Source organism: Aplidium turbinatum, chromosome 2 (assembly GCF_918807975.1).
Source record: "Aplidium turbinatum chromosome 2, kaAplTurb1.1, whole genome shotgun sequence".
Classification (NCBI taxonomy): Eukaryota; Metazoa; Chordata; class Ascidiacea; order Aplousobranchia; family Polyclinidae; genus Aplidium; species Aplidium turbinatum.
In genome coordinates, this window is record NC_137473.1 from 17,002,400 (window position 1) to 17,026,790 (window position 24,391).

General features: G+C 36.9%; 2 protein-coding genes across 2 annotated transcripts; both read right to left on the reverse strand.

The window, feature by feature from the left end:
• Positions 1–1,771: 1,771 nt before the first annotated feature.
• LOC145765709 (HBS1-like protein) lies at positions 1,772–20,274 on the reverse strand. The gene is made up of 10 exons (XM_082577533.1): positions 19,595–20,274; positions 15,452–15,763; positions 11,138–11,287; positions 10,570–10,750; positions 10,110–10,287; positions 9,652–9,817; positions 8,683–8,823; positions 7,678–7,877; positions 7,143–7,302; positions 1,772–6,840 (listed from the first exon to the last, which is right to left on the reverse strand). Exons 1-10 carry the CDS (start codon positions 20,141–20,143, stop codon positions 6,697–6,699), a joined length of 2,181 nt encoding a protein of 726 aa, XP_082433659.1. The 5' UTR covers positions 20,144–20,274; the 3' UTR covers positions 1,772–6,696.
• LOC145765710 (kelch-like protein 12) lies at positions 20,268–23,907 on the reverse strand. Its single transcript, XM_082577534.1, has one exon. It carries the CDS (start codon positions 23,814–23,816, stop codon positions 22,089–22,091), a length of 1,728 nt encoding a protein of 575 aa, XP_082433660.1. The 5' UTR covers positions 23,817–23,907; the 3' UTR covers positions 20,268–22,088.
• Between the last annotated feature and the right edge of the window lie 484 nt (positions 23,908–24,391).

Consider the following 24,391-nt stretch of genomic DNA (forward strand, 5'->3'; position numbering starts at 1 on the left):
AAGCTACTAAGTACAAATAAAATACATACATTGTTTTGCTTAACAAACTAGACGAATAAGCAAAACAAAGCCATCGATGAACAAACGCAATTCTATATTATGGTAGACAAGGTACGAAGGCCATTTATACCGTATCAATAAAGTAGCTGCTTAAAATTTTATCTTTGTTATGGAAGAATGTAATCTTGGTTCGAAATTCAATTCCTGGTAGTTTCGATAATTCGAAGAAACTAAGTGCATTTTTGGAATCAGGGCCCTGAAATGACTCTCACCTTTTGTGTCAAAATTGTTTTGTTGGCCTGTGTAATCAAACTAGTGTGTATCAAATGAGTGAAGAGCTTTTTTTTGGAAATCCTTCTTTAAATTACTGTTTTCACTACCTTTTCAAAGAAATTTGGCTTTCAAAAGTGGGTGGGCCAGGCCCACCCAGAAAATAAAGTAGGTGGGCCCAGGCCCACGTGCTTCCTCCATCCCTGGGCTACGACACACTCGATCATGAGTCTTCTGCAAGTTAGAAGTGAACTGAGAACATTTCAGCAAGCGGCTGTCCGCCCCGTTAGCTCAGTGGTTACTTGCCCGGCTCAAAGTCACGCGGCGCAAGTTTGAGTCTCGGGGTGTGCGCTTGATCAACGCATTGCAGGACTGCTCTGCATTCAGCTGCACCTAGTGAGTGGAATTCCCTGGTAACAATCGGAAAACTGCCAATCTCGGTAACCGGCCCTGTGTCAAGAGCCTCCACAAGTATGCGAAACTACCACGAATAACCATTACTTAATCAAGGCTTTGTCAGTCCGAGGATAAATATTCAAAAACCAATCCGACTGAAGTTGGTAAATGGTGAAAGTGAGCAAGAAATGTCACAAGTCAGCAAAATGAGTTTGACAAACCTATTTTGAATACGGTAGGCTTAATTCCATTCTGGATATTTGTCGAGACAACTTTTTGGTGGAAAACTACCTCTTAGGGAACGTTCAAATATTACGTAACGCCTTCGAGGGGGAGGGGGGTTTATGCAAAGCGTTACGTTAGCGTCACATCGGGGGGGAGGGGGTTCAAGCAAAACGTTACGCAACGCTTTCGAGTACGGAATGGTAGTTTTTTGTGCTGAATTTGTAGTGAAAAAGCGTTACATGGGAGAGGGGGGGATTGAAAAAAGCGTTACGTTGGCGTTACATGGGGGAGGGGGGGGGGGTCAAAAATTCGGAAAAAAAGCGTTACGTAATATTTGAACGTTCCCTTAGTAATATTTAGCTTAGCCTACTGATAGTGTAGTTTCCCTTGAGAAAATGTTTTTGAAAACATGCCAACTTTTTGAGATTGTTCGGTAAGGGAACGTTCAAATATTACGTAACGCCTTCGAGGGGGAGGGGGTTCAAGCAAAACGTTACGTAACGCTTTCGAGTAGGCTACGGAATGGTAGTTTTTTGTGCTGAATTTGCAGTGAAAAAGCGTTACATGGCGGAGGGGGGATTGAAAAAAGCGTTACGTTGGCGTTACATGGGGAGGGGGGGGTCAAAAATTTGGAAAAAAAGCGTTACGTAATATTTGAACGTTCCCTAAGGGCAATGTTGATCATTCTTTGATCTTTTCACTAATTCAATCTTCAAAACGGTATGAGGTAAACCGGTGGTCAGAGATGGAACAAGAAAACATTTTTAGACGGGAAACATAGTTAAAGACATTTCCAAACAAAAGTCTTTAGAAACAATGTATGATGCGAAACTTAAGCTCGAACGAAGCGACGACTTTGATAGCCATGAGTTGTGGCAAAAATTTGCCGACTTTTGGTCTCAAAAAGTTGTTTGATAATATTAATCTTTCGCCGCAAGCGCAAAGGCAAGTCTCATTTTAAGTCTTGATAATAGATCGCAATCATTTTCAAGTAGCGCTTTCCATCAAACGAAGTTTCATTGAACATTGCCAGACGACGTCAGTTACATGTTACATCGCATATTGAACATACCAGTGGTACCACGGTTCTCCATTGCTATAAAAGGCACATCACCAATAGTTTAGTTATATTTTAAAAGCCACCTAATACGTCGACCCAACGTATGGCATGAAGATGTTAAAGGATCACCATAAAAGTTTCTCCACTGCAAGGTCCAAAATTGTCGTATCCAGGCTTACGCCCGGTGGTTGAAGATTTAGATCAAGTGGACGGGAAGGCAATCTTCGTGTCCACTTCCGAGCATTGGGGTGTATAAAGCATTTTTTATACAACTTATTGCATTTCAAATTTACCAACTTTTTGGTGCAAGAAAGCACCATCAAATAAAAATGACAACAAAGCAAGATCAACGATGTTAAAAGTATACGATAGCTTGTAACGTTGGACACCAAAAGCCAACACCGTACGTTGATCGATAGATGGAAAACATTCATCGTCCGGTATGATGCAATAAAACACGACCAAAAACACGTTTAATAAATAAGCACACATTTCGCGGATAAAAGGTAGGCCACTGTTTACAGGGGCTAGTTCAAATGTTGCTATAGAATAGCCTAATTCCACGATTTATTAGGCATTTTCAACAGTTGCTATTCTTACACTTTCAACCCGGTAATTATATTGTAGTTAAGATAACACTATAACGAGTAAATAACATCCATGTAATATGCTAAGAGAGCAAAAGGTTTTGTTACCTTTTTTATTATGCTTCTCTGGTCAAGGATATTAAAAATGGAAAAGTACAAATAAGAAATTGTCCAAACGCCTTATGCTACAAGGCTAGCAACATGTCATACGAAGGGGTAAAGAGAAATGGGATACAAACCCAAGAAATCGGTTGTATTTTCGAATCAAATTGTAAGTAACAGAACATTATCTATATATCTAATCATGACGGGAAATATTAAATAAATCCCTCACTTCCATGCAACAGTTTTACTTACCTGTTTATCAAGTAAAGAATAGCAATTCTGCTAAGCCACCAGTAGGAAATGCCGCGTTATCATTACACAATAGCGGTTATATTTTAGACAGGGAGCTTTGAAAGAACTTTTTCAGTATACTGTATTATCATTGCAAATGCTCATTTATTGAAGTGAGCATAAAAACTGATTTAGAAAAACTTATACAGTATTCATTAGGGTGTTTCATTTTTTCCACACTTTCGAAATTAAAAACGTTCGGGTTTGCGTATGATGGGATTTTGGACACTGATTTAAAAAATGTAATTTTTATTTCATTATGACGTCATTTAGATGTGGCACCGCGTGGTCGAAATTTGTGTAGGGCTAAAAATAGGGGATTTCCCGTAACTCGGTAACGGAACATGGTAGAGAGACGAAATTGGTGTCAAAATGCGCAGAAGGGCCGCTTTCCTATACCTTCTTTAGAGACTTCATTGCCGTATCTTCCCCGCAAAGCGAATTATATCGCAAAAACGATATTTCGCATGCACAAGGTGTTGCTACAAGTTTAATTTTTTCCTTCAGTAGAGCTGTTGCTGCAAATTTACCTTGCATTACTGCTACAAAGCTAAGAAAACAAAACATAATGAAAGTTGAGAGTGAGACCGATTTGGCTAACTTGGAAAGTTCCGACTAAGACGAAACTGATCCAACTTTTTTGCTAAAACCGATCACAGGTGGGAGCCAGTACGCAAAACTCAAGACTTTGAAAGTGAGTACCGTAGTGAAAGTTGCATATTCGCAGACCACCGAATGACAAGCATCCGTCAGCAATCAATCAACTCTTGTGCTGTGGAGGTGCTGAAATCGCTGCTTCACCATCGACGATATTTCGTCAACGTGAAAAAGTTCGCATGATGGCATTGCAGAATGTTGAAGTGCAGAATGTTTTCCTTGGGCCAATTTATCGATGAGAAGCGTGACAAGGCGGAAGCATTGATCGCAGTTAAATCTTTTTCCTCCGGTAGCTACATCTGTCACAAGTGAAATTTTGTGCAATACCATCACACAACATGCTTTTTGTATTTTGCCTAATATTTATTCAGTGGTGGCAGACACGACGGCGGTCAATACTGGTAAAAAGTCGGGGGTAACAAACGTTTAGAATGCAGTAAAATCTTCAGAAGGTCAAAGAATGCACAGACAAAACGACGATCTCAGGTCAAACGACGATCAAATATGCATGATGGTGGCTTGTTCTGCATTTATGGATGTACCACACAATTTGAAGCATCTTTTGATTTATAAACAAGAAACCATATGAAACTCCAGATGGATAACGACTGCCAATGGCTATCTTCGCTTGTTTGTTTTCAATTGACAAGCTTTCTACAGCAGACAAGTCAAAACTGATCAAGTTAGTGTCCTACATCGTGTCTGTTTACGTTCCTTCATTTATAATGGTTCATTTAAAACCAAAGGCATGTGATGGATCATTCATTACTTTGTTTCAGCGAGATTTGCTTCTAGCATACCGGGGCATTGAAGAAGAAGAAGTGATTGATGTAGTTTACAGATATTTCGTGGAACAGGGTTCTCAGTTGCTGTCTTCAGAAAACGAGACTTTGATTTTTTTTTCGCAGTCTCCACCGTTTTCCCTTGAAATTGTGAAAATCTCTACTTCGCTTCCAGCAACCGTTGATATTCGAAATCTGTTGAAGAGCGGAGCAGCGAGGTTGAGGAATTTTTTTCACACTTCAAAGCCACTTTGCAACATGCGTTATGTGCGCCCATGTATCCCATCTTTCTGGAGGCCAATTGATAACAATAATCGTTCCACTGAGCGACGAATCGGAAAGCTCAAAAATGTTATAGGAGAGCAAATTGGTGACGAAACCAACCGCTTACCGATTTGCGACTTCGTGCATTTTTGCGCAGCATGGAATGATAGTGATTATAGTAGCGTTGTTTGCTGTTAAAGAGTTATTTTGTTATTAGAACCATCAGTTAATATAGGCAACACCATGAGAGAAATGAGCACGTCGAGAAATGTGAGCCGGTTTTGCAAAACCTCGTTCAGATATACAGTACTGCAAGATTAACTGTAGACATCACTAGCAAATAGCAAGTTTAACAGTATTGATTTCGTACTAGCAATATTTATCTTTGCAAATTCTCAGCTTTGCATTGGGTATACAATTGCTAAGTTTGCAACAGAACAGTTAGGCTACCTCGTCGAGACCATTAAAGAAATATTACGAAAACGCACTTATTTAGGAGCAAAACAAGTACCGTGCATCATAAGTTGTAAAAAACGTTTTTTTCGATATAATTCGGTTTGCGGCGAAGATACGGCAAGGAAGTCTCCTAAGAAGGTATAGGAAAGCGGCCCTTGTTTCGTCTTCGTCGGAACTTTCCAAGTTAGCCAAATTGGTCTCACTCTCAACTTTCATAATTTTTCCTTTTCTTAGCTTTGTAGCAGTAATGCAAGGTAAATTTGCAGCAACAGCTCTACTGAAGGAAAAAATTAAACTTGTAGCAACACCTTGTGCATGCAAAATATCGTTTTTTCGATATAATTGGCTTTGCGGGGAAGATACGGCAATGAAGTCTCTAAAGAAGGTATAGGAAAGCGGCCCTTCTGCGCATTTTGACACCAATTTCGTCTCTCTACCATATTCCGCTACCGAGTTACGGGAAATCCCCTATTTTTAGCCCCACACGAATTTCGACCACGCGGTGCCACATCTAAATGACGTCATAATGGAATAAAAATTACATTTTTCAAATCAGTGTCCAAAATCCCATCATACGCAAACCAGAACGTTTTTAATTTCGAAAGTGTGGAAAAAATGAAACACCCTAGTATTCATACCACCCTTGAATCTGTAGAACCTAAAAAGGTTTCGGGTGTGATTTTGTTTAAGTTTTTAAATTCCCCCAGATGCTGTTCAGCTTTTCAAAAGTAGCCTACAACAACCATATACATTTGCATTCTAGAAGCTCCACACCAGATAAAACCGGGAAGCAAAGTTGGATCAGTTACAGTTTCAGTTTAAATACATTGTTCTAAAATTTTCAAATTACTTCCAAATGTAATTAAATACATTTCAATTACAGAAATTAAATGTTTCAATCAGGGAGGTTTCAATATTTACGTTCTTCAATGATTTTTTACAGTTTAAAGACAGTAGAATTGCATGTGATAAAGACACCACAGTACATGTTCACTCACAAGTTCACGGAGGCACATCCATTCTACATCGTAGGCTATGTCATGCGTGCAACTTACCAAACGTAATTTGGACCAAAACTGGTTGAAATTACACGAAACAACAAAAAGTCTCAATTGCATATACTGTGTAATTAACTACAATTGTAATTGATCCAACTCTGCCAGGAAACAACTCAAAACAAACCATTCCGCAAGTCCACCAACACAAGATTAAACACAGAATAAATAACAAATTAAATACATTATTTTATTTCACTGAGCAAGAATATGTACGTATCTGTAATAATGTATTTGAGCAACTTATAACTGATCTTACGTGGTGCGGGTACTTAAACAGCCAAGCGAGGTCATTTGACATTGCTTAAATACTTTTAAGGAAATAAACATTTACCGATTTTTTTTTTTATTAATTTAAGAATTCCATTCAATTCATTAGGTTAGCGCAGAAATGGCGGTTGAAGGAAATGCGAAGTCCAGAAGAGAGAGATTGGGAATCCCTGGCACAGGAAGAAAATAAGAAAAAAACAAAAACGCACAAATAATTTTGCAGTACGGCAATACAGTAGAACGCGATGACTCCACCAACAAATAATCGCGCCAACCCCCTAAGCTAGAAGCTTCGTCACGACGCAAGCTGCAATGGTGGAACCGCCGTAGCGCAAAGTAAAGCGACCCAACTCCTTCAAGCTGCCGTATTCTTCTAAGCAAACAGGTCGAGCTACCTCGATGTGAACCAGAGCGTTATGACCCTGAGAAAAATAATCATAAGTGAGTATTATCATAATAATAATGTGTTTATAAATGGCGCTCTATCCATCGCAGATGTGCATTGATCTCAGCACTATAAAAAAAACACAGTGTCAGCTGTCAGGGCAGCCGTATAAAGGAGCACAAACCGTTATCCAACAAAAACTACCCCGGGACAGCAAAATCCGTCATTTTTGGTGGAAATGCTGTCAAAAATGTCGGATTTGCTGTCTGGGACGCTATTGGTGGGTCTGAAAGTGTTGATTTAAACACTTTTTACTGAAAAAAACGACGATTTTCTTACCTTTAAAATCACTTTAGGTTTTTTTGTCACCACTTCCCCTGTGCTTTTGTTCAGTTGAGATACAAGGCGTTTTATGACAGCAGGTTCAGACACCGCTTTGTAATGCAATTCAACAGGAAAACCTCTGGTAATTGGAACTTCAATGTTGAAAACTATTATCCTAGAAACATATAAAAAAAAACTAAGATTTCATATCCCTTAAACGAGCAGCACTTCAATTCGTATTTTTCAGTATTCGATGAGTTGAAGTTTCAACTTAGATTAATACTTTGTGAGAACATAATTACGATTATACAGTTGGCTAATATGCTAGCGGAAATAAATGAAAACAAAATCACGTTTGAACATCAATCATACAAAATAATCTCATTGCATGCGACTTGTCGGCTAAAGGTCAGCATGTAGCATGTGTAGGTGGTGAAAGAACTCGTTGGAGCTGTCATCACGATTCGTGTTTTGCTTCTAAAGGGGGAAGTTCAGTTACATGTAAGACTGCCAAATTGTCAACGCTTTCAAAAAAAAAAATCAAACCAACCTTGCTTCTAGTCGTGTGATCGCACGGATGGGGTTGTCCAAGTCGCAAACCACGCTCCCTCGGTTTATTTTCATTATGTCGACCCCGTGCAAAACAAGGGTAGCATGTTCCCCCACCAATGCAAATTCAACTCGCCCCTTGTCGTCATTAGGTTCGACGCCTTTCACAAGACCCTTTTCTCCAGCGGGCATGACTAAGACCTGAAAGAATAAGAATTGATAGACTTAATGCATCAGGAAACAAAATCTTATTGCTGTTCTGGTTCGTTTTTAATTGTGTACAAATATCCGGTGTGTGTACTTCACTATTAAAAAAGTCTTTAAGATAATTGCTCAGAAAATGTTTAAGAAACTTATAAAACTTTCCTTTACAAAGATATCACGTAATTTAATCATTAACCATTGCATCTTTTGATTCATTGAAATGCAGTGTTCTTCACCCGTTTTTTTTAATAAAACCCAGCCCACCTAGGTTTTATGGGCAAAAATGGTTGACTATTATTCATGCAATATGCATTCATAATGTAAAAAATCATGCTCCTTGGCAGTGAGATGCTGGTTGCTAACCTTGTTACAAAATTTTGATTTTTTTTTTCGTTTCTAGCAATAGTTGCAACAAAATTAATGCTAAAAAATAACAATCTCGATAAACACCCAAAATTTGCATATTTATTTGATTACTTGTTGAAAATAAAACTTTTGAAAGTTTTGACATGTTGTGTCACTGGTGTTGCCATCAGTTTTTTTCTTAACCAGCTTTGAAGTATTCTCAAATTGGTGCAGAATTCCTCATCTGTCAACACTGTTTTTGTAGATCTAGCCACGTTCTTTACTTTCTACGTTACAAATTTTGAAAAATATTCAATACACTACACAAGTATCAAGCTGTACACTGTGTGTACAGTGTTGTGCACATTTCGTCAGTCTTTGACTTCCATAACAAAGCTGTCACTTTAGGCAATCACAAAAAAAGCATTTTTTAACATCCCATCAGTGTGTTGTTCACCTTGGTATTCGGAGATATTCCGCCGGATTCAATTTTCCCACTGACGTATATTCCGCTTCCCTGGCCACGAAACACGTCATTGACACAAAACCTGAACGGGAAGTCAACGGGGCGCTGTGGAGACCGGAACTGGTCTATGACCTGTTAAGATATTTTACACGTTAACCTCGATAGCTCGCTAGCATGGGGATGGAGAAAGAAGTTGCAAAAGATAGCGATCAATGGAGGAAAGCCATTCTGGACAAAACCGGGCAACTGTCGAGCATGCGGGAGAAACCGAGAAGTTAGAGTTTCTATGTCGTGTTTACGTACGGTATGAATGATTGAACTTATAGATTGTCTGCAGTGGTAGCATGAAAGATATTAATGACCATTTGCGTGATACAAAATGCGACAGTAAAGGTGGCTTCGCTGGTCTATTCACTTAGTAAGAAATTCACCATTTACTTGCTTTTTTTCAGTTGCGCAGACGAGCCCGGTGATAGGCACCATTAACCAAATTCTTCTACGATTGCAAGCAAATGATGAAAATCCAGGCAATATTTATTTATTCAAATTTTGAAGTCACTGACAAACAAAAGATCATGACAAAGGTGTGACAAAATAAAGGATGCCATTGGAAATTCGAGTCGGCAGACTGCTCAAGAGGTATAAAAGCTTGGAAGTTTAATACAACAAAGCAGCGCACTATGCATAGAACTACAGAATAAAACGTCCGGAAAAGGTCCAGCGAGAAGGTAGTGTCGAACGTAGGAATATCTTAGGCAACGTAGATATGGCAACAAAGTATCAAAGCAGCTAACTGCTAACTTCTGCTGAGCACCGCTTGACTGTTGCTAATATAATAACACAAAAACAGTAATAAAATGTGATGAGGATGGAAGAAATATTTACGATGCGTCTGCAAACGATGAGCTGATGTAAAAAGAACTGATTTACTCGCAGGTAAATTAAAATTAGGTTTCTAACCTTTAAAAGGCAGGGGCCTTTATACCACGAAGTTAGTAAAGGTTCTCTAGAGTCCGTGATAAGATTTTCTCCCAGAAGACCGCTAACTGGCACATATGTGATGTCGCTATCTTTAAAGCCAGCTTGTTTTAAAAATTGCTTTAGTTTCTTTACAATTTCATCGAATCTGCAAAAAAATAATAATAAAATTTCGTATGGTAGAATAATTGGCACGACTAATTGGGCGTACCTATTGTAAGGTGAAACCGAAAAGATATGCCCTGGCGTATTCAAATTTGTATTTTGTGACTGAAGGATTATGCGAAAGTGAGCGAAATAGCGTCGGACTAGCATCTTATACAGACGCTATTTCTGCTTAACAACAAAGCAATTAATGATTGAATGAATCATATTGAATCAGTTCTACAGTTAAGAATTACCTTAGAAATACTATCAGAGCACACGCAATTACAAATCACCTTTGTTTGGACCAGTTCACAGTGTCTAGTTTGTTGACTGCCACCGCAAGCTGGGACACGCCAAGCGATCGCACGAGCAATGCGTGCTCTCTGGTTTGGCCTCCTATCCCAAACCCAGCCTCAAACTCTCCAGTACTGGATCCAACCACCAACACTGCAACATCAGCCTGTGAAGCACCTGCAAAATTTGAAGTGACTTTAAGTCCAAGTACTTACAGGAAATAGATTAAAAAGTAGAGTTTTTTAGATAACAACATATTATTTGAAATGTCAACTGATTCCTTTTCGATCCAGACATCGCCCCGCCAAAGACGCTCTGTACATCAAAACTAGCTGATTTCTACAAATCATTAAAATATAGCAACGTTTATGCAAACTCTACCGAAAAGAGGTTTACCCAATGCTCAAATTTATAGAAAAAACGGTAGTTGAACAAAAGTATGTTGTTCCCTTCCATCACCTGTTATCATGTTTGGAATGAAGTCTCTGTGTCCTGGAGCATCCATCAAGGTAACGATCCGGTGATCAGTTTCAAAGTAATTATGCGCAACATCCATGGTTACTCCTCGAGCTCTTTCCTCCCCAGTTTCATCCAGAACCCATGCATACGCAAATGAAGACTTTCCCAACTTCTTCGATTCCTGAATAGTCATAATGTGTCAATTTTTCAGATAAATTCAAATACAAAATAATAAAGCGATAAATATGAATAATAAAGCTATGAAATTTAGATGCAAAGATTTTCAAGTATAAAAAACTGAGTAGTTTTTTTAATATCAAATATTTTATATAGTTAACGCATTCACAAAAGTAGGACTGTGTAAAGTACTGGTACCAATTTATTGAATACAGCTGAAGAGTTGTTCAGTGCTGCTATGACTTTCATGTTTATGAAGAGCGCGATACAAAACATTTTGTCAAATAGAATACTTCAATTTTGCTTTATTATGTTGTTAGTTAACATTGCATAGAAGTTTTCAAGCTAAAATAAACAACAAAAAATCTTACAAAACACATTGAGATCAAACCTGTTCATATTTGTGGATGATTCTTTTTGACACAACGCCTTTCTGGAAAAGGAGGTGTCCCATCATGGTAGACTTCCCAGCATCAACATGACCAATAACGACCATGCTAATTTGATGCTTTTCATTCTCAGTACGATTTGCATATTCTTTCTGTGTAATATTGGGTCATTCCATATCAACTCAGCCACCCATGTATATGGCACCTCTCAGATTTTGCTGAAAAGTTGTCATACTATACCTTAGGCTACCAAACGAAAGAATCCTAAGTTTTAGATCAATATCTCAAACGGTTTTCACATGGCGGCCATTTGAATTTTGGGCGCTACCCTCGTTTTTGACTTGGGGGGGTAGCAAATAGCAATTTCAGCCATTTTCAGAGCCCCATAACTTTTATTGTAATTGTGGTAGAAGACTAAAAATTGCTGTGCTAGTTCATCATAAACTATACTACACAATTCAATAGTAACAAACAACATCTCTTGATGCATAAGTGTTAGGTGGGTCATCAAAATCCTGTTTTTTTGCCCCGTATAAGTGATTTTTTCAATTTTCAAATGCTTCTACCACCCAAACCAATTAAAATATTTCTCTAAAACCTAATTATTTGTAATATTTGGAAACTTTTCTTCTGCCAACTTGAATTTGGGAGTTGTGGTGCCATTAACAGAGATCTTATGGGGGTCTGAAAACCCTATCAGGCAGAAATGGCCCTTTTTTACCCCTATGTTTAGAGCCCCAAATGACCGTGTGGGCATTTTATGGTCATGCTGAAATTTATACCAGACAAACACATACATTTATTCTTTCATTTCATGAAATAAAATGTTTGAGTATCAAACTCCTTCACTATAAATTTTATGTTTTTAAAATGTAACATTTTGGTCATTTTTGGCAAATAATCTCAAGTCCTTAATATAGGTTAGAGAAAATTCAACAATGCTTTATCATGAAAACAGTGAAAATAAGTAGGTTCTATGCTTAGTGATCATAAACATTGGAATGCTGACACTGTTGACCATTAATTTATGTTCAAAATGATGCTTTCACCTCTTCTCACCCATGAAAAAGTAGCCTACCCACCTGCAATCAATAAGCTATTATATAGAGATAAAATTGTAGGAAAATGATCTATCCGTTTTCAAAAAATAAATTGTTTTCAGTTTGCACTATAATTCTGCATTATGTAAAATGCTTAGCTCAAATCAGTATTCCAATTGTGCGGTTGTTGGTACACCACTCTCACCAAGCAGTGAACAATGCTTAGGGTCCTGTAGATGGGTCCACTTAGGAGTATTTTATTGGGTAGATTTCTAATTTGGCAAAATTTTCTATTTACCTCATTTTGTTTTTAAGATATTTATGATTTTTGATTTGTCATACTTGATCCAATGTTACAGGCTACAGCACAAAATAAAAGGGAATGCATGATCCATCTTTGTGACTCACTCTTGTTACCTCATCTAAAACAGTTTATCCCGAATCTGCACAAAGTGATCTATTTTAGCGATGGTGCAGCTTCACAATATAAAAATTATAAGAACTTCACCAACCTGTGCTATCACATTCACAAACATGACTTTGGTATTTCTGCTAAATGGCACTTTTTTGCCACTTCGCATGGGAAAAGCCCATGTGACGGAATTGGAGGCACTGTCAAGCGTTTTACAGCACGTGCAAGTCTTCCGGCCCCCAATGCAAACCATATTTTGACACCATTACAGATGTTTGAATGGGCAACAACAAACATCAAAAACATTCAGTTCTTCTTCATTAGTGCAGACGGTGTTAAAAAAAATAAAGAAGACTATATTGTCTTCGTGTGCAGAACAAATCTGTGATGCAAAACGTTTGGATGAAGAACGCTTGCTTTCAGATCAATCAAAAATCTCAAGTCTGTTCCAACCAGGAATATACATTGCCTGTATCTATAATTAGTTAATTGGAAATATTATTGAACGTTCAGATAAACATGGTGGATGTTTTCGTAAAATTCATGAAGCGTGTAAACAACATTTTGATGTGGCTGCCAGACCAAAGACAAATGCCTTGTTTGATGCCATTCCAACATATAATTTGTTGTGTATGTGTACCAGAAACCTACGGACACAGTGCTCGAAAATACAAACTTAACCAAAAAGATTATGAAAATGTTGTGACACCACTTCCACAGTTTCTTGGACAATAGATGATATTCAAACTCAACTGAGCTGATTTAAGCTATGCATTTTACATAATGCAGAATTATAGTGCAAACTGAAAACAGTTTAATTTTTGAACACGACTTAATCATTTTCCTACAATTTTATCTCCACATCATAGCTTAATAGGGTGTGCCACTTTGTAACTTTTTTTTCATAACCAAGGTCTCAACCCATTTTGGGGTTCCTTTTAGGACCAAAAACTATCCCAAAAATAGATCAGAAAGAAAGAGAAGAGATCTATGTTCGTTTGCTTCTTCCTCGGTAATTATATTGAGTTGAACAAACTGCAGAGAATACATCATATCCCTATGACATGATAGCCCCTGTGATCAAAAGCATTGGTGCAGTGAGCCATGCACGATGGATGGCCAAATTACTATGTGAGTTAAAGCTTGCTCTGTATTCTCTTCAGTTTGTTCAACTCAATACAATTACCGAGGAAGAAGCAAACGAACATAGATCTCTTTCCTTGTTTTTGATATTATTTTATGTTCCTGCATGGATAACAGCACCTGATCCATTTGATGCTCCATATAACGATATCCATCTGCTTAAAACTCTTCTTCAATTTAAGAAAAAGAATAATCTTCCAGAATCTTTTTCAAAGTTCATTGCAGCAATGATAAACCGCCTTATGCAACATCTGTGGTATCTTAGTGAACCATTTGTATTTTTGGTATTGTTTTCTGCATTATCGTCTGTGCAAGAAGAAAAATGTCATAAAGCATTGCTAAATTATAAACCGGCTTCTGAATCATCGTTGAAAAACTTGGGAAAATTAGTCACACCTGCAGAAATGACAATGTCAACCAACATGAATAACTTGTTTGGACCAGATTCTTGGCTTCCCAAAAATTTTTTGGGATAGTTTTAGGTCCTAAAAGGAACCCCAAAATGGGTTGAGACCTTGGTTATAAAAAAAGTTACAAAGTGGCACACCCTATAGCTTATTGATTACAGGTGGGTACTTTTTCATGGGTGAGAAGAGGTGAAAGCATCATTTTGAACATAAATTAATGGTCAACTATGTCAGCATTCCAATGTTTATGATCACTAAGCATAGAACCTACTTATTTTCACTGTTTTCATGATAAATCATTGTTGAATTTTCTCTAACCTACATTAAGGACTTGAGATTATTTGCCAAAAATGACCAAAATGTTACATTTTAAAAACATAAAATTTATAGTGAAGGAGTTTGATACTCAAACATTTTATTTCATGAAATGAAAGAATAAATGTATGTGTTTGTCTGGTATAAATTTCAGCATGACCATAAAATGCCCACACGGTCATTTGGGGCTCTAAACATAGGGGTAAAAAAGGGCCATTTCTGCCTGATAGGGTTTTCAGACCCCCATAAGATCTCTGCTAATGGCACCACAACTCCCAAATTCAAGTTGGCAGAAGAAAAGTTTCCAAATATTATAAATAATTAGGTTTTAGAGAAATATTTTGATTGGTTTGGGTGGTAGAAGCATTTGAAAATTGAAAAAATCACTTATACGGGGCAAAAAAACAGGATTTTGATGACCCACCTAACACTTATGCATCAAGAGATGTTATTTGTTACTATTGAATTGTGTAGTATAGTTTATGATGAACTAGCACAGCAATTTTTAGTCTTCTACCACAATTACAATAAAAGTTATGGGGCTCTGAAAATGGCTGAAATTGCTATTCGCTACTCCCCCAAGTCAAAAACGAGGGTAGCGCCTAAACTTCAAATGGCCGCCATAGGAAAACCGTTTGAGATATTGATCTAAAACTTAGGATTCTTTCGTTTGGTAGCCTAAGGCATAGTATGACAACTTTTCAGCAAAATCTGAGAGGTACCATATACAAGATATCTTCATATTGGCTGTTTTGATATGGAATGACCCTATTAAGATTAAAGAGGTGGATTACATGTGGAATATCAATCACACATTAATGCAATTGCGAAAAAACAAATAAATACAATAACTACAATATGTAGACAACCAAACAAATTAAAAACACCTTTAAAAACACGTAGTAGGTTAGTTTTCAAATGAGATAAACTCGTTTTTCCTTATGTTATGAATATTATAATGCAAAATAAGAAAGTTTACAAGTCAAAAGAGAACTACACCTTATAATCAACTTGGTTCTTTAACTGCTTTGCAGGTGTAGTTGGAGTTGTTTCCAGGGAGTCCGTTTGCAAGGATAATTTTCTCAATGGAGTTGATGGATTGCTCCGCACAGCTTGTTCTCTTTTTTCAAGACTAAAATCACTGCTTCGTCGACTTTCATTGAGTGCATTTTGTTGCTTTTTAGAACTTGTTGACAGGTGAAAGCCAGTTTTAACCGGTGTAGAGGAGTTTGTGTCCACCTTTGTAGTCTTTATGTTTTTGTTTTCAGGTGCTAAAGGTGATCCACTTATTACAAGAACAGGAGAATTCTTCTAGAAAATTAGTAGCAAAAGACACATGTTTTAACTCGATTGCAGACTTTTACCGTAGAAAAGAATTGTAGCTCAACATAAATGGGTTAAATTGACTTCATTGCAAAATATAGAGTATAATAAAAAATAAGTAATGAAGTCGGAGATATCCCAATTCGGAGATAGCCTTTTTCAAAGATTTCTAAAATCCCACAGTGGCATCTGTTTATTCGAAGAAATTAACTTATAATAGAGGTTACTCTCATAAAGTCTCAGCGAAATTCTCCACTAAAATTTCACCAAAAAAAAAAAAAGTTGTCAAACGGCGTTTCATGATTAACAATAGAGGATAATCAAATAATGTTTCAACTAAAGTCAGGGAAAAAAAAACAATTCTCATACAGCGATTCATATCTATACTTGATATAGCCTACGCATGAATCATTATTGCGGTCGACACATCTGGCAATTGCTTCCTTAAAACGTAATAAAATTAATTTCATTAACCAGTAGGCGTAGGCCAACTACTTTTCTTTGTCAGATGTATGAAATCGGTCCTCCCCTCAACGTTACTAACATGATCCCCAACTGTGACATCAACTATTATAGATTCGGTTAATTGCCTAACCTAGAAAATAATCGTTGCTAGATATTGCTATAGCCTATACCTGCAATATATCAGCTAATTTGCATCTACCTCACTTAAACAATAACTGTCTCGTTTGCATGGATATTGGGTATGGGAAGGTAAACACAAAAAAACGGCTACCTAAATGATCTCTACAAACTCTCTAAATAAACAGAAGCTGCCGCTGGATTTTTAAGAAATCACCGAAAAAGGCTGTCTCCAAATCGGATTCTTCGAAACAGCCCATTCCGTGATGAAGTACATGCTATTGTCTCTTAACCCCTGTTCTAGCTTCTTGATGTTGTTGACGATTTGAAAAGTTATACAGAGATCCTTCTATTAAGATGCAACCAAACAATGAAACAATTAAACGTCAGTAAAGAAGATCAGTCGGATCGGAAACTTGCATAATTTATTGATAAAGCTTTCACCAGCATAAATGGGGCTTCTTTGGTACCTCATTGAAATAGGCCGCTGTCACGACATTGAAATAGTAACATGCTTTTGCTATCTAGGTGATCAGATAAATAAAAACGGTGAATGCGAAGTAACTGTGACAAAAGGGCAAGATTGGTTTTGGAAATACATGGAAGAAAAATTTTTGTCTTTGGTGTAGGACAGGGGTCACCAACCTTTTTTGCATGCGGGCCACTTTAGCACTAAGAAGAGCTGTGGCGGGCTGCACTAATAAAATTTTAGGTAGGTTGACTCTTATGCAAGAAAAGAACACATTTCGTACCCAGTATCCAGCGTTACATGTTGTTAATATTTATTTTAGAATACCGCAGCAACAAAATTAGTCGAACAACGTTACTGCCAGGCCAAGCTCCTCTAACAACACTTTTGACTTCTTCAACGATGTCTAATAAACGAGGCCACTTGTTTTGCGCACTTATAGCGAGGCGAGCGGTTTCATCAGAATATTCATCACCAAGCAAGAGTATGGTGTTGTCACTTTGCTTCACAAATGATATCTTGCCATTAGCAGTTTCAGTAGACAAGGAAATATTTGACACATTGCAATACAGGCAACAATGGTGATCTGCAAACATATCAGCGAAAATAGGCTCCAATAACAGGGAGAAAGAAACCAGGCACGTGAAACAAACGCTTGTGGAAATCACCGAAAAAAACGCTTCTATCGTAACTCATGAACAGCGTTACCTCTAAAAAAGCAATAAGTTGGTTTTTCATCCTTTTTGTGAGAGTCCATAAAACCGTCTTTCTTTGATGAATATTAGACAACTGTCACTTGCGGTGCTTATCAGCATGGCAAGAATTGTTGATTAACAACATTTTTGCAGTACTAAGCTAAATATTTTTCAACTGCCTGGAAGCATAATAATTCCACTTTGTACGCGTTTTAATCAACCACTGGGACAGTGTGGCTGGACATTGCATTGGAATAACTTTAAGCAAACCCCACCTAGAACTACAATCTGATTGGTCGGTCGGTGGAATCGTATGCAAAGCAAAAATATGCTTCCCGGAAAGTATTTTTGCCTTCATGCTCTTTAACTCCCCAAAAAAAGTATTTTTGGTTATAGGCCTATTTGTACGCTGATACCTTCCGCGGGTCACACATAACAGCGTGGCCCGCGGGCCGCCAGTCGGTGACCCCTGGTGCAGGACAAAATGTTTTCATTATGGAAGATGGGAAAATAATATCTGATTGTGGGCGGCAGGGGCGCAACTAGGGGGGCTGTCTAGTCGGCATGACAGCCCCCTTTAAGATTTGCAACTTCAAGAAGAGGGACGACTAACTAGACTGAGACTTACGTACTACCTAACGTGTGTCTGTTCAAGCTACGTCCTATGCATACCAAACTTGTTTCACGCTCAAGTTGCATAAACCGCAATACAAAATATTAACAGACCGTCATTTATTCACGCAATATGATTGGTCACAACGGTAAACCATAATTCTTCGTGGGAAAATTGTAACATTAAGTTCCCGGATCCGTTTGTCTGTACGTAATGACCGAAAAATAAACACACCTTCGAAACGTCTATTCAAAGTGTATTCCAGTAAAATTAGCCCGCGGCTATCGAAATGACTGGTGCAATGCCTACACCTCTAAAACTGTCACTACGATACAGACCACTTGGATAAAAGACGGAGAGTTTGTCCAGCTAGCAAGCACCAAATAAACCAGTTAAATGTGCGACCGACTTCCAACAAACAACTTCAAGAATGAATCAGAAAAATTTGTGATAACTCAAAGGCACGCCAGCAGTAGCGCGACGCAACAACATGTCCAAACAGGTTTCAAACTGAAACAGGTTTAAACCGGTCTGACACGAGTCTTACGGACGATGGTGCAATTTGGCTCATGTTTTAGGAATTTCCATGACGTAATATTCAGTAGACCCGAACGGTTTCTACATGACGTTTGACCAGGCGAACAACCGTCTGTAACAATGATGTCATAAAAACAAAATGGCTTGGGAACCCGGCTCAGCTTTACGCTTACAACGGCATGAAAAAGAAGCTTTGCAAAGCCATCATTTTAACAAGTTCTCATTCTCAGGTTCAATCGTTTTCTTCTCCTCTCCTTTGTTCTCTCAAAACAACATGCGCGCGCACACACACGTAAGGGACCTATGTTAATCACATGCAGAAACGGATTGGCATGCATGACGCACGTGACTTGCAGGCGTTTTGCGGAGCATTTTTTCAATTTTTTTTTTATAATTTTTTTCCTTTCTCCGTATTATTTCCGAATCCAATTACCCGATAAAAAGCGGTTTTTAGATTCGATTCTGGATGGATTCGAATCTTAAACGAAACTGCAGCTGGCTTTAGGCTAGTCTGATTTGTAATCTTCGTATGGTCGCAACTTCACACATTTTTAAACCAATTTTATAACTTTGGTATCAAAAAGACGGCAATTAAATTTTCTTTACAATCTTGACGTGTATCCAGGCCCTAAGCTTGTGTGGACTACTTTTTAAAATGTGGGCTTGGAGAGCAAACAATTTGCTGCCTACTTTCGAAAGCGCGGGAAACTTTTTTGAGAGAGTAGCAAGCGCGGACAGAGCGAAAACGGTCGCTTCGCACATCACAGAATTGGATCATTGCGCTGTCAAATTACACTAGGCTAATATTCTAACAATCTAACTGTGATATATCCACTTCCACAAACAAATAATTGTTAGTTTTCTCTCTCGTTACCGACTTGTAGGAACAAGCAATAATTTATGAAATTTAAACAAACGTTTACCTGTTGAGTTGCACCTCGTCTCCCACGGGTGTTTTTTCTTTGTGGCATAGGCATTCCTGATGTAGACGAAGACACAAATTTGGTGGAGTTATTTTTATTTTTAGGTTTTGCACCAGTGCGTATGTAAGGTGAAGGTGCGGTTGGTGATGTTAATAAAAAGTTTATTGCTTTTTCAGAATCGTAGTCACATTTTTGAGCAGCATTATCAATGGAATTCTCTGAATAATGATCTCCAACCGCACTTTGGATAGTTTCAACGCAAGCAATCTTTTTCTTGAAATCAACCAGATTATTGCAACTATTCAAATGGCCTGTAGCTTCTATTGTGTCATTTCCTTCCTCTTGATAATATTCTTCAGTAGTTTCTTCCTGTACTGGTTCCTCAGAAGGCATGTAAGAGCTAAATTGCACTCCTCTTCCAGAAGAAGTATATTGAGCCATTGTTCCAGGAGAAACTCCGTAGTCATCTTCATATGAATGCCCATAGATATCATCATCATAGTCATAATCAAAGTGTTTCACATTGCGAATATTGCGATGTCGTGCCATGATGTTTTTTTATTTAAAAATAGTTTAGTTTGGTTTTACAATTGAAACACCACTAAGTCCCAAAGATTATATTAATTTCCAATAAAACAGAAAAACCAATTTTTGATTTCCGATTATGTGAATTTGTTCTATCCATTTCTTAAACTGAAACAACAATGCAACTTTGTTACAATAAAAATGTCAAGCTAAGACGATATAATACATCAGTGGTCACTGGTCAGCAAACTATTTTTATCACGACCAAGAGAACTTTCAATATCTATTGAACGTCACTAGATTTGAAACTATTATGACATGTTTAAAAATTCTTGATGAAAAAAATTGGTGTGGTCAAACTAGCTATTTAACTTCAAAGTTTTGAAAATCTTAAGTCTCGAAAGAAAATGTGGTACTAAAACGTGATATCATTCGTTTTCAACTTTTTTTTCACTTTACAACACTTTACCTTTACAAGAATAGAGCTTTTCAGTGTCAGCTCAAAACAAAAGTACGGTAGCACAAAAAATAGCAGGGTTGGGTTACTTTTCATTGACTGGTAGCAAGTAGAAGAAGCGCCGCTCTTTTGAGATACTACAGTGGTAGCGTGCTACTTTTAAAGTAGTGGACACCCATCTCTGCCTATTAATATTTTAGTGCTTACTTAGATATTACATATCAAACTTAAGAAGATATCTCCTGGAAAGCGTCCATCTGAAAAAAAATCTACCTTGATAAATATCTCCCAAGAAAAAATCCACCTGATTAAATATGCCCCAGCTAGAAAATTTCTATGGTAAATATATAGCAAAAATGTTTTTCTAGGGGGATATTACCAAGGTTGATTGTTAGTGGACTTTTCCAGAAAAATTTTCCAAATACTGGTGTAATGGCACTACCACAAGCACATTTTTAATACCGTAGCAACTTTGGGGCATGAAGAAATAAAACAATACTGTTACAGCAAATATTAAAATAATAAAACACATATACATCACAGCCCACTAAAAATAGCTAAAAGCCCATGATTGGCTTAATGTTTTTCAACCACTGCATTATATACAATTATACATTGCCAAAAAAAAACACATTTCCTGCAGTTATTATGCTTAGCGAAGACTTTAAAGTAATGCTCTACTAGCGCGTAAAGCAGAGCAAGATAATCCTTAACACATTCACTAAAACAAAGCACAAATCACTATGACAATTTTGTCATTTCTACTGCACAAACGAGAAAAGAAATGCTGCATATGGTTTCATGTAGCACACATATGTGAAAAAAGTTATATATATATACATATTACATATGCTATACATAAGTGTTTAAAGCTATATATACATACGACACGTATAGGTGAAACAATCAACGAAGTGGTGACAGACATGATTGGTCAAAATCAACAAGTGTGATGAGAGCCTAAACTAGCCTACTAGAAAAAGCAGAGCCAAAATTAAAAACAAAACATTGAAAGACAATGTATATAATTAAAAAATATAAAGGTCAATTTTATGCATATTTTCTCAGCTGTGCAATAAATCCTTCGTGTAGGCTATAATAATAATAAAAACAATGAGAATTCACAACCTTTTTTTGTACAGCAAAAGCAGCAAATATACTTAAATTTAATAAGTGAAAACTATCAAATACGTTGATAAAAAGGGAACATGGAGCTGCTATACAAGTGGCCTAACTGTCCTGGTCAAAAATACCGCAACGATATATATACATAGGAATCTACCAAAAATATAGAGTGAAACTACTTTATCTTTGCTTTACACTTTAGTTCATACACTTCACCCTACTGTACACGTCTTGGTCAATTCCAATCTTTGATGAGTCATCTATGACCATTGACCAGGGTGGAAACTTGTACACTAGCTCCATGAAAATAAGCATAAAATAGTCTAACAAATGCTTTCTAATACAAGATACCCTGAAATTATACATCATTAAGTCAATATGCAAACTTTAAGTTGCAGACAAAAATGAACAAGCAAATCCAGTGTCTTCCTCATATACAGTTGTCCAAGATTCTTTCATCGCATTGTACCTTCGAAGAGTGTAAGTGGTTTCCTTTTTACCAAGCAAAAATATGTTATTTTCAACCTCAAGAATATCAAACAATTCAAAGTGTCCAATTTTAGGTCCTTGTCTTGTTCTCCACTCATTAAAGTTAAATGAATACGATCTCGCACCTTCATTTCCAACACAAAATATTTCTTCATGTAAACATGCAGCTGCTTTTGCAACAATTTTACTTTCATTCTGGATAGTTCTCCATATAAAGCCTTGATATTTTTCAAGCGATGTGGTAGATGCAGTGGTATTACAGAAATCCTTGGTAATTGATTTAGGTCCAACTGCATAAACTAAATCATTGTGCTTAATTAACATTAGTGGACTGCGATACAAAATTGAAGCAATTTTTGCTTGTGCACCAGATTTTAGATCATATGTTTCAACTGTTGAGAGGCCATCAGTGGTGACAAATGCTGGGATTTCCAAACAACTATAAAACCTAGTATTTTGTCCTTTTGGAAACGGTTGATGAAGCATAGCCCGATGATGTTTATTTTTAAGATATTTATTCGCTATATCGGGTAAAAGATGTTCAGCAACTTGTGTGTCACCTCCAGCAATTATTATCACTCCATCATGATATATTGCTCTTGCACCAATGTTTCTTTTCACAGCAGTTGTTCCAACTTGGCACCAGTTTTTCATTTCATCTTCTAAACTCAAAATCTGAATGACATTGCCACCAATCACATACAATGTTTGTTCATGTATGAGAGCACAAGCTCCAGTTCCATTACCAGGTAATCGTGGCAAGTTTCTCCATTTCAAACAAATGACATCAAAAAGTTTTACTTCACCATTATTGATGGTGATAAAATAACCTTTTGTCTCTTCTTTACCCCAAGAAGATTTCAAAAACAGCATTTCTTTGACATATTTTTCATCCAAAATATCTTTCAATGCGCCTTTATCATTAATCAAAAAGTTTAAAAAATGTTGTGGCAGCTTATGCATTTTCACAAGATGAATTAAATCAGTAACATGTGATTTTCTATTTTCAAAATCGTATTTAACCCAAAGCACTATTGCATCCACCAAGGCTTTAATGACACAACGTGAATAGGTCTGATCAATAAATTTTATGATTGTGGAAACATCATCTTTTTCCAAACTTAAAAACTCTTTTCCTCCAAAGATTTCCAATGAATTTTCTTTAATGATAATTTCTGCTGTTTCACTTAGTAAAGGTGCTATGTATTTTACACCTGCAAAATAACAATTCAAGCAGTTGGAACAATCAATAGTAGCAAGAAAATATTTGATACAAAAATCTTTTAGTTCTTCTATTTGTAGAAAATTGGCAGCTTCCAATAAATCCATGACATTTTCTTCATTAATCTCCACATTGGATGCATAGATAAAGTCAACAACAAGTCCCATTGTACGGGAGCTTATTTCATCAAAATTAGCCGAAGATTCCTCCTTTTCTTTCATACTTGTTTTAAACATACGATTCAAAAATTGAGAATGAAATGAAATAAGTGTTGCATGAACTTTGAATTGCTTACCACCAGCTTTCAATGTAACGTAACAAAATTCTTCTTCACAATCACTTGTCAAGCTGGATCGCAACCATTCAAATGATGTTTTGCTGGTGGAGCATACCAGTGAATCCATATTTGAAAGTAGTAATGATGCTGTTTTAAATTATTAAAAAAATCAATTAGATTGAAATAATTCCAAGTGAGACTTGAATTAAATAAACACACTATTCTGTGAAAAAAAAATTAATACATTTTCAGTTTGACTTTAATCAGGCCCAGGATTTGGCTCATAAGAATCAAGTTATCTGGGGCATTCCATAATTTATAACCATCAGATTTTTTCAAAATCAAAAAATTGGTGTAATTAACCACTTAAAAAACTGCTGTTAATGCATCCAACCTTAAAAGTTGAAGTTTTAACTTCATGGCTATTTCTTCATAACAATTGTAGTCAAATTACTGGTGTTTTCTAAGTTGATTATTTTGGTTTAAATGCAAACTTACATCAACCAAATTTGTAAAAAGTATTATACTTCAATTGCGTTGTTTCAAGAAAAAAAAATGTTTTGCACCTTTTTCTCAACGCTCCGAAATACTCCCCTAAAGTTACCATATCATAAATAAACTAAGAAAAACTTAAAAATTAAATTAACCAATGTTTGAAATGTTCATCTTAGCATAATTTGAAGTGCAAAAATGAATTCCTTG

Excerpts from the sequence above, each read along its gene's own strand:
- LOC145765709 (XM_082577533.1), bottom strand. The coding sequence starts at position 20,143 with ATGGCACGACATCGCAATATTCGCAATGTGAAACACTTTGATTATGAC. Across the intron at positions 9,818-10,109 it reads GTGAACTGGTCCAAACAAAG|ATTCGATGAAATTGTAAAGA; the intron begins GTGATTTGTAAT and ends ATTTTTTTGCAG. Across the intron at positions 7,303-7,677 it reads ATCACACGACTAGAAGCAAG|GATAATAGTTTTCAACATTG; the intron begins GTTGGTTTGATT and ends ATATGTTTCTAG.
- LOC145765710 (XM_082577534.1), bottom strand. The coding sequence starts at position 23,816 with ATGGATTCACTGGTATGCTCCACCAGCAAAACATCATTTGAATGGTTG.